The 21,639-nt window shown below is 37.8% G+C and overlaps 1 protein-coding gene across 6 annotated transcripts in view; it reads left to right on the forward strand.

Moving 5' to 3' along the window:
- syt7a (synaptotagmin VIIa) overlaps positions 1–12,267 on the forward strand; it is a 452,949-nt gene extending 440,682 nt beyond the window's left edge. For all 6 annotated transcript variants that reach the window (XM_052029168.1, XM_052029172.1, XM_052029170.1 and 3 more), the window contains 2 exons: positions 1,000–1,199; positions 3,083–12,267. In XM_052029168.1, the coding sequence (XP_051885128.1) occupies positions 1,000–1,199; positions 3,083–3,187 (305 nt within the window). In that variant the 3' untranslated portion in view covers positions 3,188–12,267. The remainder of the gene's footprint in view (positions 1–999; positions 1,200–3,082) is intronic.
- The last annotated feature ends 9,372 nt before the right edge of the window (positions 12,268–21,639 follow it).

A 21,639-nucleotide genomic window follows, 5' to 3' on the forward strand; every position in this document is an offset into this window, starting at 1 on the left:
TATGTACCAAGTTTGAATGGTAAATAAGAGTGCATCTTCCTGGGATATTTGAAAATAACTTGATCCAGAATTGGGTTGGAAGTCTTCTTTGAGTTGAGTAGTTGCCCCCCAAGTTTGGGCAATGTTGCTCCTTTTCTACATTTGTTAAATGTGTGCAGCAAGATCCACTTCTACTCCAATATGTCCAGAAACAAACTTAATAGAGCTCACTCTTTTGTATCTTGAGCACGACTCTTGACCTACTCTTTCTTAGCAAGACAGACACCAGACACACCGTTGAAGGAGACTGTCAAAAAAGCTCCAGGAAAGCAATCCCCTATATGAAAAATTGAGGTTCTTTTTCCTTGAAAAAATGTTATTTAGGGGAAGGCCAGTTGTGTAAAAAGGTAAATAAAATGATAGATTTGTAATAGCTAACTGTAATAGCTTACTCTTTTTTTTAAACAAAAGAATATCAGAAAGTTCTTCACACAAACATTAACAATTCTTGAAGGTTAGGGTAGCAGAGGAGTCCTTTAATAGGACATTGGATGAGGCACTGAGGGAAGTTTACATTTCACAGTAGAAGTTAAGCGCCTATGGTTCATATTTATCTTGTATTGTTGGCAACAAATGCTGAATTACAAACAATTACTTATCATTTGTGGTTACTTGAAACTAGATATAGCCCATACTCCTTGCTATTAAACTGTTTAAACGACAATGGCCACACATGATATTCTCATTAATCCCAGCCAGATTTTAGCAGGGGCCCAGATGTCAATGAAAGATATCCTCTGCATTGTCTGATGTAGCTGGATGCTGTTAACACACTTAGCAGTTAAAAGGCTGCTCTTGTTTGCAAGAACTTTCTCAGTTGCATTTTCATTATCTATTTGCTTTCCTCGTTTACCATATCAAGGAGATGTTTGTACTCACTGCAGCCACTGTGTTATTGACCACTGCTGTAATAAATAATTTGACCTGCTCTGTAACCTCTGTGCTTTGCCTTACTCACAGATCCCTATGTTAAAGTTTGGCTCATGTACAAAGACAAGAAAGTGGAGAAGAAGAAAACTGTTGTGATGAAGAGGTGTTTAAATCCCATCTTTAACGAGTCTTTTGTGTTCGATGTACCGACAGAAATATTGAGAGAGACAACTATTATAATCACTGTGATGGATAAAGACAAACTGAGCAGAAATGATGTTATTGGAAAGGTTTGTACTCAAACTCCAACTGATGTTGAACATGGACTTCCACTATCAGTAATACAAGAGGTATCTCAGCAGAGAGGGGAACATTATCCGATGAGTTGTTTCACAGCCTCACAGTAAGAGGACCACTGATGCCTCTGAGCCAATCTGACTAATTTTACTAAACAATTTGACAACAATTTAATCATTCACATGATGTTTCTATACTTTCACCATAACTTGGAACAGTACCTGACTGTAGATGATCTGTGGGGGAAGAAGGATACAAGATGTTTTTTCACAACCCCGGTTTAGCCCAGGAAATGGTTATTGTTTTTAACATCAAAACCCCTATCATCATTTCATCCTCAAAAACAATCTATGAACGCTCAAATATTGCAATCTATCACCTGATTATCAAACTTCCATTCCTTTCCAAAGCCCTTAAATGTGCTGTCTCTTAAAAATCTGCAGCTGCCTTCCCCAATGGCATGTTTAAACCCAGTTTATATTGGTGGCACGGTTCTAGCAAAGCCTGAATAGAAGCAACAAATGGTATCATCTGTGACTTGGGTGAAATTGCTTGCTTGTTCTCCTTGACATCCTTGGAGTCTTTTACTCAGTTGGCCACACATCATCCTCAAACTCCTTCCCTCCACTGTAGATCCCTTGCTTGGTTCCACTCCAAAAAGAGAAGTTTGAGAATGTCAGAGACAGACTTCAGTTTCTATCTTCTCGACAAAGAATCTCACGTTGCCCCACACCTCTTCCTCATTTATATGCTGTTGCTTTGTGACTTCAGTTTTTGCATGTGCATTTTGGACACCATTTCTCTTGACTGCTCCATTGCCTCTGTGGTGCCAGGTCACATGACCAACAATTCACTCTTATAAGAGTTGCCATCACTTTTACTTTAACATTGGGAAGACTAATTCCATCCCCCTTGCCAACCAGTGGCTAAGGTTGAACCAGGCATTTTGTAGTCTTAATCCTCTGTACATCCTGCTAAGCTCCTGAACACTTTTCCTTTACATCCCAACTTCCACCTCTGTCTCAGCCCATCTGGCACTGAAACACTTAGACTTTATCACCTCCATTTTAAAACTGAGCATCCATAAAGTTTCACTCCCTGTCCTATCCCACATTTCCACTGACCTGGATCTGCTGCCTACATTGCATACTAGTTTGTGATAGGTCACACAAGCACCCAGGAAAGAATGACCGGGTGATTTAGTTCACCAGTATTGGTTGAGGTTAAGATGTCGGTCATCATACAGGAACATTGGCCCCATGCATTCAGTCATGTGATGGAATCTTTCACTCCTGTCTGAGAGTGCATTCAAAAGACAACTGCCTAGAAACTGATATCCTGTCAGAAGGGCTAAATGCACTATATGGTCACTCAACACGTGCTGTGCCTCCTAAGTTCATTCCAGATTCCCTGCAAGGTTGGCCCGCAATGTACATTGTCCATTAAATGCACAGTGGTATATTAGTCTTGTTTCACAAAGTTAAACAATTTACTCATTACAAAGCCCTATGAATAGTAAAAGCACATTAACATTTTAGAGCAAAGCAGTCCCTCTCCACCACAAAATGAGCATCCTGAAGGCCTTGTGTGGCCTTTGAATGTGTCTCATTGTCACTGGCTCTTGGGAAGGCAAAAGGATGATACAGTTTGTGGTAGCAGAAAGTGAGAGAATACCTCAGTGGGCTAATGCTGATCCTCTCTTCAATCGAGAAATACCAGTGATAGTTGTTTGAAGACCATCCTACCAGTGGGAGGGAACACTGCATGTGAGAATTGAATGGGAAAGATATTGAAAAAAGTATGGATCAAATTCGAACAAAGCATCAATATGATATTGTATGCTGCATAATTGTCTCGTGGGTTTTGTCTCCCTCAGATATACTTATCTTGGAAGAGTGGGCCTGGTGAAGTCAAGCATTGGAAGGATATGATTGGGAGGCCACGACATGCTGTGGCTCAGTGGCACCAACTCAAGGCATGATTGTTCACCAAATGAACGAGGAGGGGAAAACAACAGACATAGAAGAGAAAACATCTGATTAGCCTTGACATTTTAAGTATGCACAATGAAGCACGTGGACTAAAGTCACGGATTACTCAGCCAACACTCTGGGAGTCCAGCAGCCAATCCATATGCCATGGACTTTATAGCATTGAGCTGCCAGGAACATTTTTTAAGTCAAAAGGTCATTTCCACCTAGTGCTTCAACAACCATCACCCACCCTGCACACTCGCCCTCCTCCCCAGCCTCCTCCCCCAACAAGAGAAATTTGCATATTTTGGTCATGGCACAACTCATTCTGTGTCTGTGGCCAGTAGTCACGTGGCTTAGACTTTAGTTTTAATTTTCCTGTGACTAAAAAAAAAACGAATTGTTCTTCCAGTAGTGAAGGAGTTTATAGCATTGGGAAAAAATTATGTGTACATTTTTTTTCCAAAATATGATGGCATTTTAATTTTCTGGTGCAGGTGTAGATGCTAATGGTTCCAAGGACACCTTTTTTATTTATCTCAATTAATGTAGTGAGGGGGAGGAAACGTGAGAAAAACAGGAACTTAAAATCTGTGTATGTCTCTGTGTGTGTGTTGTGTGTCTGTAACTATATAAAGTGTGTTTTTGTGCACACAAAAAGTACTCAGCCACGCCCTTAATGCGTGGGTGATTTTCTCTGCACTTTTTAAAATGAACAGATTTCGTTATGAAAACAAAAGTTATGAATGGATTTGGGGTTTCTAGAGGTGGTTTTTAAGTGGGCAATGTCTGGTTTACACAGTATTTCAACTTGCTTCTCCTTTATCCAGGGCTTACAGAACTACTATACTGGAAAAAAGCAAAAATCCCGAAGGATTAACATGCAGAAAATCCTATGATGTTGCATACAGTATTGGCCTAGCATTCCAAAAGGCAACTGATAGCAATTGTAAAATATTGTATTAATATTCCTAAGTCCTGTAGAGTAACATTGTAGATCACTTCCATATATTTTCAGTGCACTTTTGCATTGTCAGGTGCATGAAAAATAATATTGTTAGGCGGTAAGTAAAATTCCCTCATTTGGGTTATTTGGAAGAATTCATGTAGGCAAGGGCTGGGGTTGGGAGAGTGTCTTAAAGGCAGACCCAGAGTTCTTAACCAAAAATATTCCCTGTCTCATTTACCTGTTGATTTACATTTCCTTACCACAGTCAGACTGAGAGGTTTGGTTGGAGATCTATTTATCCAACCCAGGGAATCAAGTAATACATCTTGTTCTGGGCCAGTGGATAGCTAATTGCAACTCAAGACACTATAGAAAGAATGTAGGTGTCCTCTCAGTACAATGAAAATTAAGACTGAAGTATTACTTGAAGTGATGGGATCTGGCATTCACCTTCAGTTCCCCAGACACTGAGTTCCCAATTTGAGACATGTTATTAAAAATGACAGGTAGAGGGTCTTGCCTACTATTGGATTCTAGCTACTATTACAGATCTTCAAACAAAGTAACTTTTCCACAGGCTGGGTATCTGAAGTAAAGAGCAAGATTATTGTACATCCTTTTTCCACTATTTTGTGATTTTTGTGCTCGATGTGGAATTTCAGTGCCGAGAAACAGAATCCCGGAATCCTTCTTGCTTTGGGCATCCATTGGTGCCACCAGGGCAGTAGTCATGTACAGTTAGACGTCAAGTAAATCTCTTACAATATCAGTCAACTAAGTACCTTCCCAACTGTATGGTGTAACACCTGCAGAAAATGGCCATAATTTGTGGAAGTGCATAGGCATATTCACTCAGAGTGCTTCTTGTGGAATCTCTGTGATGTTGCCAATGTGATGTTCCATATTATGGCTAGTTTTATGCTGTGATCCCATGTTAATTGGAACAGGAAGAGTTCTGCCTGAAGCCACTTGTTGGGCCCTTAAGGGAGTGCCAGTGTAGCTATTCATCCCAGCACTTCAGGCTTTATATGAATCCAGAGATGAAGAGCCAACATTTAACTCAGCACCACAGATTCCCCTATGCTGCATCTCAATTCTGTTTAAGCTCTGGTCTCGCTAAATTTAGTCAGGAAAGGGTATGTTTGCCACTTGTGCATTCCTCACTTTGAAGTTTTATTCATCAGAGTGGACAATAGCATAAAGAACACAATTGTACATTCATTCATTTTAATGAGTAAAAGATTCATGAGTTATGTTGACAATCAGCTCCTGCTGGGTGAAGTTACATTTGCATTACATACTTAGAAAATTTACTCCCTGGTTTCATAATGCTAGTACTCCCTTTAGTGTGGGGAAGCTTAAACATGTGGTGTTAGTTATCCCGATCCTTCTAAGCCTCCACCTTTTATATGCAAGGAAGTACCTCAATTATCTCTGAATGCTCTTCAGGACAGCATTCACTTGCAAAATTCCAGTAGGCAATCCCATTATCCCCAATGGCTATGTATTAGATTTTATATTTGAGAGAAGTCCTTAGTAACAGACGACATTCTGATTTTCACCCCAGTGGCTAACATACACCCCTCAATTGAAAATCAGTATTTCAGATTGCTTTACTACTGCATGTAAGACAGAGGGAAATACTGATCTAGAATAATTTGGTTTTATAATAGCATATCCCCTATCTGAGACATATGGTTTCATTTTTCCTCATTTTGAGGCAAATAGACTCAGGGGTACTGTGAGGAGGGACACAAAGTTATTAATAAATATTACCAAAGGTCTGGACTAAATTAAGAAAAAAAACAAAAAGATTCACAACAAAGTCAGGGATGAAAAAGGGCTAAGCAGTAAACAAAAACCATTGCTACAATGGTGGTTGCCATACTACGAATGGGCCTTCTCTCTGCTTTCTTCAATCCCTGAGGGTGATAATAAATTCCCTGCGAAAAGTACCAAGGGTAATTGAAAGCTCAGGGAGAGTGCAATGGTGAAGCTACAGGACATTCAATCATCTTAACTGGGAGAAACTCAATGAGTGGGGACATTGTTGAAATGTATAATGTATTAATCTGACTAAAGTATTTTCCCATCCAAGCAAAAAAGTGGCATTTTTGCTGCGCTAGGGTAATATCTCTAATACACTGCCCAGTAGATTGTTCCAACCTTTTATTATCCTTGGTGTGAGGACATTTCTGCTATTTAGTTTAAACACATGTTCACTATTTTATAATCATGATCTCAGGTCCTCACTGATCTGACTTATATTTCAACTAATTAAGCTATCCCTTAAAATTTTACTGAGTCCTTTTCAAACATTGACTCTCCTGACTGTGGATGCTGAGTTTTTCAAACCTTCCCTCATTGCTCACTCCCTCTAACCCAAATCCAAGGGATAAAGGAATTATTCTTACTGCTGTCATCTCTAATAATTATTTTGTTTCGATAATGTGACAACAAAAATTGAAACCTTAAAATAGCCAATTAATAACACACAACCTGTAATTGAGCCATTTGGAAAAGTAATAGTTTAATAATGAGAAGATCTTCCAACTTTCTGGGCGGCATTACAAAAAATATATTTTCAGTAGTAAATCTTCACCAAATGTTCAATATCTGCAAACCATGCTTTGGAGATTACAGGAAAATACAGGAATTTATCAGAGGTATTATAGGCATTTTAATTGTCTAATCATCATAAATTTTCTTAATCAATATCTTCAGGCTCTTCAGTTCTCACATTAATAACCTTCTTTATGTTCCCATGCTGATAAGTGTATTTTAAAAACAATTATCATTTTAACCAATAATTACCTACCATTTCTTACGGTGCCTGATGCCCACTTTGTAAAACAAACTTGATGTGTTAACTTCTAAAGATAAGCTTAAATTCCTGCACTAAGATTAAAGGATAGAATTTATGCATCAGGAAAAGCAGGGTGGCCTGATAGCACAGCAGTTAGTGCTGCTGTCTCGTGGCTCCAGAGGCCCAATCTGGACCCTGACCCCGTGTGCTGCCTGTGTGGAGTTTGGATATTCTATGGAGATGCCGTGGACTTCCTCCCATAAGACATGCTGGTAGCTTAATTGACCTCTGTAAATTACCTCTTGATGTAAGTTAATGGCAAAAGGATTCAAATGGGAGTCATCAGGAGTATGAGAGGGAATTATTTAAAGGGGTATAGGAAAATGAGAGGGGGAATGGGATTACTTCCCTGGGAGCCATGGGCTGAATGGCCTCCTTGGATATCCAAAGTAGAGGGATGATTGAGTGTGTCCTTGAAGCTGAATTTGTTTGATCAGTTGGTGCCAACTGGGGCTCTGGTCAGATTATTTAATATGCTGAAAAGAATGGGGAAAGCATCCAAAGAAAGTAAAAATGTAAATTTGCTTGATTCCTTCCCATATAAGGTAATTAGTGAAACTTTTGGAGATAATTAACAAATTAGTTGCTTTCCTTTCAATATGTGTTCCCGCAGAGTAATTGGTCCTGTTCCAGAAACTTGATGCGATATTATTCCCATTGTTAGTCATGGCTTATGTTTTGTGTAATTCAGTTAAATGCAGGTGTTCCTATGTTCACCACCCCCAGAGGATCACTTGTTGTTTTCCTTTGACCCTCCTACATTTCACATGTATGTTGTCCTAAAATTATTTCTGAATGACATAAAAAGTGTTTAAAATAACTTACTTTGATTTTAATCAATTATACCCAGGCTAAGATCCAGTAACCGGATATTTTTAGTGGAGGGTTAAACATACTTAAATCAATTTTGTTTTCCTCAGTTGCCAACAAAATCTTTGATTTTTATTTGTGGGATCAATACCTCTGTGTCATGACACTGAGGCACACAAATGTGTTCACACCAGGTTTTTTTGCCATATGTTCAGTTCGCTGGTCTCACAAGTTGGTGTTCCCATTAATACTAAATCGGTGTACAGAATCAGTTTGGTATGAATTACTTAAGTAACAGGACTCATGGAGGATTGCCAACTGAATACATTGTGCAGCAATTTCCTCTTTTCCTTATCCTTTTCTCTGCATTTCCTCTACTTGTTCCTTCAAAATTATAAATTTTGCAATTCAAAATGGTTTAGTTGTGCCAGAGGCATGTAGCACAGTACAGACCTACAGATGCGGCTATGCTGATCCCAGCATGATTTAACCTAGCAATAATTACTGTGGACGTGCCTGCTTTAGTGCAACTGCCTTTTTGGTTCACACTAATGAAGATCAGTAGAATTCAGTGATCTTTCCCTGACACAGCTGCTAGCACTAGCAATTTTTTGTCTTATTAGCAAACCATTGCATGTTTAATTTATGAAATATTTATTGCTTAATATTGTGATCAACAGAAAGGCGAAAAATGTAATGCCTAAGATTATTTCCAATTGATGTCCAGTACCTTAGCCAAGAGATTACTTGTGTTTCCTAAGCACCATACGTACAAAATGCAAACTCCACGTGTATATTAGGGATAAAGGTATAGAAGAAGGCTGTTCTATGGAGATGGATAATGTAGGGTAAGAAAAGGTTTATGTGGAGCATAGATTGGATCATGGACTACCTGAGTAGTTTGTTCTGTCTCTGCACTGCACATTCTGTGTGATTCCTGATAATGACTTATAAGCAGGAATCTTGGAAATGTAGCCCAAGTAACTAAGGCAACAGTAACACTTCCCACAGCCCACCTGTTGGCTGAAAATGTTGCTCAGACAAAATGCAGAAAGACTTGCATTTATATAAACATCTTTCTTGACCTCAGGATCCCAAAAGCGCTTTATGGCAAATGAAGTGCTTTTGCAATGTGGTTGTTGTTGTAATCTTGGGAAGGTGGGAGACTGTTTGCACACAGCAAGCAGCTGTACACAGCTTTGGATAAATTGATCAGCTTGTCTGTTTCAGCATTGACTGTGGGAAAAATTGAATGATTGGTTGGGTTACCAGGAAAACTGCTCTGCTCCTCTTCTAATAGTGCCATAGGATCTTTTACATTCAGCTGATAGGGACAACAAAACCCCTGAAGGTTGATACCTACAACAGTTCAGCACTCCTTCTGTGATGGTGCCAACACTGAGTAGTGGCTGACACCCCAATGAGGATGAAGGATCACACAGAAAATGCCTTGGTCTGTCCCCTGTAATCACTGAGCAATGCATCTGTATGCTAGGTCCATCAGAGAATATTCACACAGTTCCTGAATAATTGATTTGGATTCAGGATTATAGATATTTGTGTCTCTTGTAGTTAGTTAAAACACACCCATGTGTTGATGAGGATAAGGTTAGAAGTTACTTTGTCTTGGGTTGGTTGGTTTGACCTTGTCAGACTAGAGATAAATATGGTAAACAGCCAAACTTGTTTCTTTAGCCCTGCAGTTAACCATAAAGTGATAAATCCTTGCCCTGTTTTACAACTATTTCACAAGAATTGTAGTGATTACACCCATTATAAAATGGCACAATTCTTTTTAAATAATGCATGGCCCTTTTCCTATCTCCAAATGAGGAGACAGTTTGGCTACTATTTGTAGAGGGGATGGACCCCCTTAAATGGGATAGGTAATATTACAAAAGCAAAATGCCCATTTGCCCATCTCAGGTGTGTTGCTCTAGCTGTTTGATGCCTGAAAAATTGCTTAATAGCGTGTGCTAAATATATGTTCAGTAACTCTTTTAAAGATTGATGTGTAGCTAGAGCCCTCAACATCAATGGAATGATATGGTGCTAATTGATTTTCAGCATACAAATGCAATGCTACATTTGTATGAAATTTCCTTGGCCACTATTTTAACAGAGGAACATAGTGTGATTTTAAATTACAAGTGTATTCTGCCCGTGCTTCATTACTCTTCATTCTGCAATCACTAGTTTGACAAGTGACTCTCTGTTGCTGTGTGAGGACAGATCCATGGTTTCATTAACATTCACTGTATAAACCAGATATTGCACTTTTGCAGGTTAATATTCCTTTTTGTTTTGCCTAGTCTTACTTTCAAAGCTATTGAAAATCAAACCTGTTGTGTGACCTGGTATGCTCCATGAGCTTTAAAGGAAAGTCAGAAATTCATTTGTTGCTGATGGCTGAATCCCATTTTGGTCAGGCCACCAACGGGATGTTGGAATGTTGTTGCACTACTCTGGCTCAGGAGATGTTGTTTAGCTTCCTCACTTGAATTAATCCTCCTGATTAGACAAACAGTGGAGCAAATTAATTAACAAACCCTGAAGCCCTCCAAAGCACCCTTCCTTCCCTCGCTGAAAATTGATCATGCCAAATATCCAGTGAATTCACAGATGTGACATCACTGGGAGACCTAAAATGTGGGATTACTTCCCAAAATATGTGTTGGATGTGTTGTGCTGATTTAGGAACAAAGGAATTAATCATAAACTCTTTTTTAAAAATCAACACACTGAGGCTTTACACTGAACACCACCACCCCAACTGATCAGATGTCCAACTTGGTTGAACTTTAAACAAAATTCAATGGGAACTTGCAGCCTCTAGTTAGAAAGTAACTGGAAAGGAAAAGTTATCCAAAGTATGATTTTGTAAGAAAGACATGTCTGTGTGTACAGGGGTCACACTTATTAGGTTTAATTGGCTTGAGTGATTACACCATATCACCTCCTCGCTCTGTAAAGCTGGTCTAGGTTTAGCTAATGAAGAAAAGCAGCTCGCAAAAAATCGCAATTTAAAAGCAAAAACCAAATCAAAGCTATAACAGATGTTTGGAAATGTTCAGGTAGAAAGAAATTCTGATTTGAAAAGCAAATGCCAAGAGTAATAATTACAAAATCAAGCAATGACGACTTAATCATGATATTTTGGACAGCACATCAACTATCAACAGAGTGCCATTTCCCTAGCTGGGATGAATCCCTGGCGAAGACCACATTCCCTTTGCAACTTTCAAACTATATGAAGAAAACCAGGGAGAAGTAGAAAGAACAGGGTGTGGATTCTTTGTGAAACTGTTGGTGATGAAAGAAAATGCCTGCTGTCCTTCTGCAAGTAATTGAGAGAAGAAAAACCAAAAATATCGGCTAACTACAACATAGTGGGTCTTCAAAAGGTTTGAGGGTGAATTTGTTTCATTTGTGTCTGCGTGTTGGGGGGAGGCGAGGGGTAGCAAAGAAAGTTGTGTGCAATACAATTTGTGGTAGATTTGAAACTAGGCTATAAAGGTTAACAAAAAAAGGATCTCAGCTTTAAACATAAGCCTTAGTTTTTGTGGATAATCTTGGCAAGTATCTTATCCCTTGTGATCAGGGTAAGGATAGCATAAAACAGATTTATTTTATGTTTACATTGAATGCTAGTTTGGCTGTAATTGAAGTTTCATATAAAAGAATATATGGTTAGGTTTTTACAACTCTGTGTACAGACTGTTTAATCTTAATGCAAGGTGATGCAGTCCTGAATTTATTGCTTTTTTTGGTCCTTTCTTTAAATAAGGACTGGGCGTCTTTACGCTCTTGGACAAGATGAATTAAAGAGACTGCAATGGCTTCTTTGTCACAAATTGCGATGTAACATTTGCCAACTTTGTACAGGATATTCATGATGCATAGGTTTAGCTGCCAAGTGGTATATTGATAGAAAAAAACAGTTCAGACTGGCTGAAGCCAGATGTGCTTTATCTGGATAATAACAGAGCTTTATTCTGTTAGTTGACTTCTGATTCAAAAAGTTTTTAAGAAGTTCTATAGCATAATATAAATTAAATAATACTTGTTCATAGTTTGAGCAATATTTGAATACAGAAGCACATCTATCTGTTACTATTGATATAGTGTCTGTCTCCAGCCAGCCTTTGTAGATGATGTCTTTGAACTTCTGTTGTCATCCAGTCGCCCTGTACTGTTCTTTATCTTTTTCCCCCAATAATCTGACCCATTTCAGATTAAACGTGCAGATGGTACCTCAACAAACAACACTGATAGATAAAGATTGTAATTTTTATTGTGTTTGGTAGCTAATGTACTTCATGAAGGTAAATTATTTTGTATGAGATGACTTCATCTATATTATGTATATGGTAGAGTATTTCTTTCTGAGATTATATATTTTGAAATTTTACTCTTTTTTGTGGAAAAAGTCCTAGTTATGATTAATAAACAGTAGGAAAGCATCCATTTGACTTCTGTGACTTTTTTTATGTGGAAGACAACCTAGAAAACAAAATGGTCAAGTTTGAAGTTGTATGCCGTATAGAAGGTTATTCAGTATTATGACGTACTAGCTTTTACCTAGTGTTAATGAAAACTTGAATAAAAGTTTTAGCCACCTTGTTAATTAATGCACATCATGAGACATGTTGATAGAAAGTAATACAATTTGGCTATTAAAAATTAGCCTTATGGTTTGCATTTTAAAAATCGAGAACAACCTGTTAACATTCAGACTACTAGCAAGAAAATCGTTCACAGGAACGTGGAGCATAGAAACACAGAGTTCCACAGAGAACAAGGCATTTACAATGATCAACAAATGTTTATCTGAAAAAAAATAGAAATCAAACGTTAAAACCCATTTTCATTTGGCTTTGGTAATGGGAGCTTCCTTCTAAAGCACCTTCCATGACCTCCAGACAGTAAAAATCAGGTTCAGTGACCAGTTCTAGCCAGTCATCTAATTAACTGTGCAACTGCAACTATCACTGAATAACAACGTGAAAGAGGATGGGCAGTACTAAAACTTTGATTAGTTAAATCCCAACAAATATCACTGTACAGTTTCCCAAATTAGTGATTGTCATTATCATTGTCCAATCAAAAAAACTGAAATAAGTCTTCAGAGTTTTGGAATATTTTTGACTTTGATTATCATCAAGGATGTCCGCTCATTGACCACAATGTGACTTTATATTTGCAAGCATGCACCATCATTCTGCCGTCACGTTGCTAGCTCCAAAGATTGAATGTTATGAGTTCAGACAATTAGCAGGCTCACAAACAGAAAGTGACTTTATGAACACACTGCAATGAGCAGAAAAGTTAGTCTGGGAAATTTGATTTCAGCACTTCTACACTCAGTAGGTAGAAATATTTATACATCATCTAGTAATCTAAGGTTGTCACAAATGGATACATAACATAGGACAACATTTGCAGTGAAACTGTTGGTGCCATCAGTCTGAATGAAACTCAGCAACTTTGAGAGTATGAATGCACAGTTAAACACAGAAATCTATAGGTTTCAGTAAGTGGTCCACTACTGATTCACAAATAGTGATGCACAGTCTTCATCAAGGATTAATTATTTCCTAATCGGAGATGAACTTCATTTTTTTCTGCACTATTTATAATATAAAAGCCTGTGGAAAATGTTATGTAATTGGGTGTAACTGAGTTTTAACAACACCTGATAATTGCCCTGACAAACTAATTCTGTGTGCATTTGGTTTCACTGAAAATAAATATTTTAAAATTTCTTACATTTTATATAGTAATTTATAGTTTTTGTTTGTAATAGTTCAGCTTATACCTTTGTTTTAACTGTTTCTTTATTTCATTCTATGTAGATTTTATATATAAAAAATATAATTTTACTTTCTGGTTAGTTTTTCAGTCAGCTTTGTAACTTCACTCTTTGGTAGATCCCATTCTGAAAATCTTGCCCTGTCTCACAGAACCTGCTCTTGCTGAATGGATGGGAATTTTGAAGATAAGTGGTGAGTACTATTCCCTTATCACTGACTGGGAAATCCAGGCCCTATGAGTCCAGTTCACACATGGAATTCTTATGTCCATCAGGAAGCATAGGTCCTGGGTGTGGGCCTGACAACACCAACAGTACTGATATGCAACAGTCCAGCAGATTTATTAGTTAGTAGAAGTGCAATTTCTGTCTATTTCTTCCTCATTCTCTGACAAGTTTAATACAGTGGTTACATTTTCTATCAACAAAATAAAGGTCTTAAGTAAAGGCTTTGCATTCAAATTTTAATGTACTCCTGTGTTTCTGAAGAATTTATTAGGATGAGGAAAGATACTCCGTCTGCCTCTCAGTGCATCTTTCACTGAGGGCTTTATTTGTTTTCTGTAAGCTAAAATTAACTGGAAATAGGAAGGTGCAAAACCATGGTGTGTTTTAGCACAGTACGTGGCGCATACTGAGACAATGTCTATGGATTGTGGACAGATGTGTTAAAATATACTGACCCTTGGCAGAACCCACTCAGTTAATTCCCTGATCTCACATATGGAGTCAGTTGACATAAATTAACATTTCTAGCTTGCTGCCTAATTACCTGCCAGCCCACCAATTAACTATTGCCAATGAGGGGCTGGTTGTATTTTATCATGTCTGTGCAGTAAGGGGCTTTTAGGAAGGATTATGATTATGCAGCTTTATATTTCACTTGTTTAGTTTAATTATTAGACTTTCTTAATTTTGTAGTTTTCATTTGCAGTGGTAAACATGTGGTATAGCATAATAAACAAGTGGTCTGGAAGAAAATTAGGTAATGAGCTAGAACCAGTTAATTTAATTCAACTGACTCAATGTGTGAGACTAGGGAACTGAGTGTGTATGTTCTGCAAAGGCACAGTATGTTTTAGCTCAACATGCAGTACCCACTGAGCACAGTGTCTACTGATGTGGATTTTGATGAGTAAGCGACTTTGGGAAGGTAAGGACAATAATGCAGCTTTATATTTTGAAAATGAAACACATGTAAAGTTAATTACAAAGCTGGGCAGGGCAGTGAAGTATCTGGCTATGTTATGTGGGAGTTGATGGAAACTATTGTGATTTCATGGTGACCATGTCTCTGACGTCTGCCTTTGGGATACTGGTGTGGTGAATTTGCCGGGCTGCTGCAGGCATCTCCTGTCTTGTAGGAACTTGGTTTGTGACTGCACTTCTGACTTGCAAACTGTCCAGGGTACAGATAGTTCACAGTAAGGGAACTCTGCCATAACCTGGGGAGGACCTGTAATTTGGCTGAGAGTTGATGATCTAGAGACTGAGATTTTGATATTGTGATGGATTCAATATATATCCATTTTAAGGCATAAAAGCTAGTAGGAAAAGGTAATCCAACTGTGACTCCCCTGAGAAGTTAAAGATGGTATTAAATCAGAGAGAAAAGCTACACGGGTCTTCCCCCAGCTTACAAATATCCAATTTAAGTACAGTCTGTACATGTGAGTGTTTGGGGGACTGGTGGCATGGACTTGCCAGCTGCTGTGGGAATGCAGGCATCTTCTGCTGTGTGGGTACTCAGTTGACGGTCACATTCATGACTTGTGAAGTATTCTGGTTACTGGTGGTTCATACAAATGGCATCCTGTCATTTAACCTGGGAAGGACCTGTAATGTTGTCATGTGGAGTAGTAACCCTGACAACTGGGAAAATCTTAGAATTCAGTAAAAGGGAACTGAGAAGTTGACAAGGAAAAGTAGAACACCAGAGTAATCTAACAAGAAACATTAAAAAAAACTTTAAAAGCTTCTATAGGTATGATTCTAACAATGAAAATAATAATAAAAGTTTCTTTGGATACCCTCCAGATTGAGGTAGGAGAAATAATGATGAGGAAATAGCAGAAATATTAAACTTGGGGTCAAACCTGACACTAAAGCTACATGCAGCCAGGTTCAGTTTAGGAATTGCTGGGGAAAGGGATGAAGTCTGGCTGGAAACAGAATGGGGACCTAAGATGATGGCTTCTTTCATCTCAAAGTTAGTTGCTGGAAATTTCGGCACATCTGTTGCTGAATGTGGGACAAACTGCAGGGGGTAAGTAGATGGTGGTGACATGAATCTGAGAGTTACCAACATACTCGTGGAAGCTGGGGTGTGGGGCAGCATATAAATGGGACGTAGGAGGAGAGCAAGGGTAGATTCTTGTTGATGGGGGCAAAATTTTAAACTAATGGTAGAGAACCAATGCCTTGGGTGTGTTCTGAAACAACAAGGCAACAAACAGAACAGATGTGCTGAACCCAGATGCACCTCATTTATTTAAAAAAAACTGAGCTAGCTCAAAGTATACAAGTGAAGTTATGTGTCAATGTATCGAAGTTTGCAAACCTGTGACTGTTGTACTAAAATTAACTCTGCTGTCATTTTGATGAGTATATAGAATGGTATCAATGTGGTATCTATAATTGGTTTGAATTACAATCAGAAATCGTGAAAGCAAGTTACTGAAAATGAAAGCTCAAGGCAGATATTCTGCTGCGGTGGTGGTTTGGATTGGGTAAAATGAGTATTTCATCAATGGTGTATCCCCTGGTTTTATCACTTATTCTATCTGCTGTTTTTGTTAAATCAAATAATGACTTGAGGTAAAAGATGGCTCTGCAGTAAGAATTTTGTATTCACTATTTGGTATATAGTTTCAAGAAAATTAATCTTTTTTTCAAGTAAATATCCGGAAATCCTGTTGTTTCTAACTTCTGCCCACTGCCAAATTTCATTGTGGTGTTTTTTTTTAGTCTAATGATCAATTATGACTTTTATCTTGAGTGTTTAAGTACCAGTAACTCTTCTTAATAATTTTTCACGGTCTACTGTGCACAAGGCTATTTCTAATGCAGTGTTTTGATGGTTAATATGGCACTGTATTCATTGTTGACTATTGTAGGCAATTGAATTGTTTCTATAAATTAGATAATCAGTACTCTTATGGGGAACAGCTCATGGATCATTTTTTTTTAAATGTTTCGGTTGGTTAAGCTTTCCCATTTAAGTATTTCCTTTGGGGCTACTTGCATGCTTATTTGATCTCTGTGTTTGTGTGGGCTAAATGCCATTTGGAATCCTGTGACTAATTATGATTAATAGAACTTTAATGCTCTTTATAATCCAAGTTTTGATTTTTTTTTATTTTGGGTATCCTGCATCTGCAACATTGCATTTCTGTAACATTGTTTAATCCATTGACACTTGAACAGATTCTGCTCTTTACCTTAACTAGATTTTTCACACTTCTGACTCCCAGAACCAGATTTGCCTATCAAAAAGGGTGGGGGGGGGGCAGTGGAAGAGTAGAGAATGTAGGAAAGAGAAGGATAGGATGGAAGAGGGTGTAAAGGTGTCAGGAAGTAAGGAAAAGTGAGTGGGAGGTGGTCTAGGAGAGGACAGGGTAGAGGAGGGATGGTGCTCAATGGAAGGGGTGCAGGGCAATGGAGAAATTAGAGTGGAGGGGCAAAGAGACGGCTGATGTAAAGGGGCAGAAATAAAAATAGGGTGGGGGGGGATTCTTGGGTTTGTCATAATGGTGTTCTTTCAGTTGCCAGTTAGAAATAAGACTGTTGTACTAACAAATCTATAGATTAGCCCATTTTCTAGTAAGAGATTTACACACCACGGTAAACTTAGTGGTTCAAGTTTATTCATCATTCCAGTATAACACACATGTATAATCATTTTTTTCCATCAGATTAAATTAACCAGAGTCATTTACTAGTTAAAGTTACTGATGCGAGTTGTTGTGCCCAGCTTATGGTGGCACACAAGTCACTTTATGGTATTTCTTTTGTTGAGTTTAGAAGAATAATAAATTCAGATTATGTCTCAAAATGGTGATACACATAATTTTATTAAGTCATTGACAAATAATCAATATGCTTTGCATTTTATTTCCAAATGTAAACATGACACTTACTGATTCTAATTAATTCACCAGTATTAATTGCTGACTCATTCCTTCTACTGAAGGATGGTTTATCATCTTAAATCAAATGCCTGGTGGAGGTCAATGTTACTTAAAGGTTTTCAGAAACGGCACACTGCATTGAGGACTCTCCTAACCAAAATGATTTGTGTTATTTGGTGATAGAGCATATAAACCCTTTTGGACTTGCAGCCTTCTATTATTTTAAGAGCTCTTGTTGATGAGAAGCTGAAATGGATTATTCTGATCCAAACCATGGGTGCAAAAGCTGGTTGTAGACCGAATACTTCATAATTAGTAACTAGGATCCTGACCCTTAACTCTTTCTTGTATCAATAAACTTGCCAAATGGGTAATGGGATGATAACTCTAGCTATAGCAACATTCAAAAACCCTACTCCACAAAACAAAAGCAAACCCCTACAACTTGTCTTGGTATGCTCTCCCACCATCTTCAGCAGATGGTTATTGCAGCAACTCAAGCTTACTATGTCAGTATTTCCCTCCCAATTTCAGCAAGAGCAAGACCAATATTGTGAATGCACCATTATTTTGAGGTTGCACATCATTTTGACTTTGACATGTATTGCTATTCCTTGAGCCCTCTGGATTAATGTTCTGGAATTCTGTAGTAACACCACTATAGGAGCTCATTCTTCATACCAATCTCAGTTCATGAATCTCCTAAAAGACAAGCATGTGTCGGTTTCTAAATAGAATAAACTAACATTGGAGTATATATTACAGCTAGTTATTAACCTAACCCACTGGAAAATTTCAGCTGTATTTAAGGAATTTTAGCACAGAAGTTGCGAATGCCAAATGTAGATAAGAATATTTACTTTGCATTAAAGATTCCTAAAACTTAAGATATCAATGATGTACACAAAGGCTCAATAATAATTGTCATTGGGATTACCGATTATAGTGAAATCTAAATACTCAAAGCTTGTAACTGAATTTGTCTTCAAGCAAAATTCCATGAAGTTTTGGACAGGCAATTACTTGGGATTCTTAATAAGCTCCTCACACAAATTTCTAGATGTTGGAATGCTTGTGCTGTTTTATACTGCATGCATAGAAACAACAAAGAATTTAATTGTCAGGCGTATTTCAGTTCTAGTTTTCCAAATCTGTTACTTAAAAAGTATAAGGATCGTCCAACAAGGTTCATAACAACTTTGTCAGACCTGTATCCTAAAAGTAACTGACCAGAGTTTAGAAATTCCATGCAGTCAAGTTTGTACTTGTGCACATGACAATGGAAAAATTTGCTTGCACAGGTCAAATTTGCAGAAAATACCAGGCTAAGAGATGCAATGGAATCAATATTGAGGCAGGTCAGAAACTACAGTATGAGTACAAGGTGTGTGTTTTATCTTTCAGACTTAATGCAAGCAAATGGAAAATGCTCAGCAAAGTTACTGGAGTATGTAAGGACCCAATACTAGAGATGGCAAACTATGAAGCAATCTTGTCAGACTATGATTTGAACACTGCTTTGTTCTTCAAGCAGCAAAAGAAACATCCCAGTGCAAAGAGGAGCCACAAGGCTGACCCACTCATTTAAGAGTCATGAAAAATGTTATTTGTGGAAATAGAGAACAAAAAGATAAATTTATAGCCATTTTTAAAAATAGCAGTATTAGAAATAAGAGACATTTTGTGATGGGTAATTGTAGACCTAACCAAGAAATCCTTTGTACAGTTATAACTGTGTGGAAATGGCTTTCCAATAGAACAATGGAGACAAAAAAACTGAAAATAATTGGATGCTACACAGGGACAATATTAAGATCTGTGGATTGATAAGTTAAGATGATCTTGTATATTTCTTAACTCTATTAAGATAGACAAACATGCAGACAGTGTTTGCTCACTCAAATACTGCTGCCTAACATAAACATTCACATAATACTTTCAATTTAATAATTTCACTGCCAAATAGTTAATAAAATATCCTAGCCCAGTGAATATTGCAAAAAGAATCCAATTATCACCTGCCAGCAGCTGCATAGAACACATTGGTCCTGGTAATTGGGTATACAATTCTAATTTAACATGGGTCAGGGAAGCAATCATCTGCTTCTATTTAAAAAGCCTGTGCATTTCCCATTTTCTTCACAAACCTAATTTTTTTAACCCTGTATTAACATGGCTTGCAAGTCATAATTTTATACATAACTGCTTGATTTTTGATGCACATTGATCACTATGCCTTCAAACAATTGCAAGATTAGCTAACGCATTAGTACATGGTGTGCATGACATCTGAACTTCAAAGTAGGCAGCTGCTATAATTTGAGGCTAAACTTTGGCCAACAGAGTCAATTGTACTGTGTAAGCCACAATCTCTTCACAGGTGCTGTGTTTTTCACTACATTGTAACACATTAACAGATCATCCTCTTAGGATAGCAATTATGGAACAATCACATTGCAAAGAGTGAATGATTACTTTGGGGTGCAATCAGGTGTAGTGGAGAGACAAAATGGAAAGGAAAAGAGTTGTAGGAGAATTTAGAAATATTTATGTTTGTTGTTGAGATGTTATTTTCCAATCATCTCTCCTGTAAGCAGCTACTAAAGTTGCAATATTGCCTTTATGAAGCTGTACATTAATACCTGACAGAAGTAGTTATTCTTCCCTCAGAAGATTGGTCAGCAAGTTAACTCCGGTTATTACCACCAAGCCCAAACTGAATCTTGCTCGATGCCCATAAAGGTACCTCCCGATAGGGGTGGTTCTACCTCTTGGCAAAAGTAACTGGTTTATTTATTATCAGAAGCTTTCTTAAACACCCCTCCCCTCTATTCTCCTGTCAAATAAATATGAGGCTTTCATTGAACTATCTGGGTGAAATGGTGACATTCATCACCTCTGCTACCCACTGTGTCACATCATTCCCCGTGTCTACTCTTAAAAATCCCAATTTAATTCGCTTTGTTCTTGTCACGTAACCCATTTCCTGATTCCTTGAACCTACTGCAAACATGAAAGGAGGAAAACGCCTGCTGATCTGTCAAGTCTATCTCATGCACACATGGTGTTTAGAGCTGTTTGGTCTTGTATTCTATTTCCACTCTGTGGTGAATTAATCTCCACATTAAGCAGCAAAAAAAAAATCAGGACAATCGTATTGACCATCTATGTTGCCTATTAATCCACTTAACTTCTATGTAATGAAATTGTAGCCCAGATAAAAACTCTTTTGAGAATATGTAAAATCAGCACGTCTTACTCCAGGGAGTCGCTGGTAAAAGAACAATTCAGCATGTAGCTTTTTTCTGCAGCACCGCTGTTTAAATGTATGTCCCTTGTCCACTCCAATCTGATAATTTTTAATAATATATAAATACAGACAATCAAATTTTTTTTTTAAAAATGCCTTTAAATGTGTACTGCTGTGAGGTAAATAGATCCATCTTTTTAAGCCTATTGAAATAACTAAATTTCTTTGAACTTGGTTTCATTCATGTGGCTCCCTTCTGAACCTTTTTGCAAAGCCACATTCAACAGGAGCAAAACAGAGTACGTTGTTCTGGATGTAATCTAACCTCCAATGGCTCAATGTTTCCCTTTGATTTGTATTGAATAGTTTATATTCCAACTCAAGGCCCTGGATGGTTTTGTGAATCTTCAGTGCACAGCAATACTGAGGTCCTTTTCTCTCTCAACCTCTTTTAGCAATGTTTCCCTGTCAATGAAGGATGATCTGTGCTGGTTAAATCTAGAACGTTTTTTGAGAAGCTCTTTGACATATCCATCTACTGTCCTTCACAATGTGGGGCATGGTAACATAGTGATTATCTTCTTGAGGTTATCCCTTAGGAGAAACCTGTTTCCACTCTAGTCATGTGGGTTCTGAGGTAGCT

Source organism: Pristis pectinata, chromosome 14 (assembly GCF_009764475.1).
Source record: "Pristis pectinata isolate sPriPec2 chromosome 14, sPriPec2.1.pri, whole genome shotgun sequence".
In the NCBI taxonomy this organism is placed as follows: Eukaryota; Metazoa; Chordata; class Chondrichthyes; order Rhinopristiformes; family Pristidae; genus Pristis; species Pristis pectinata.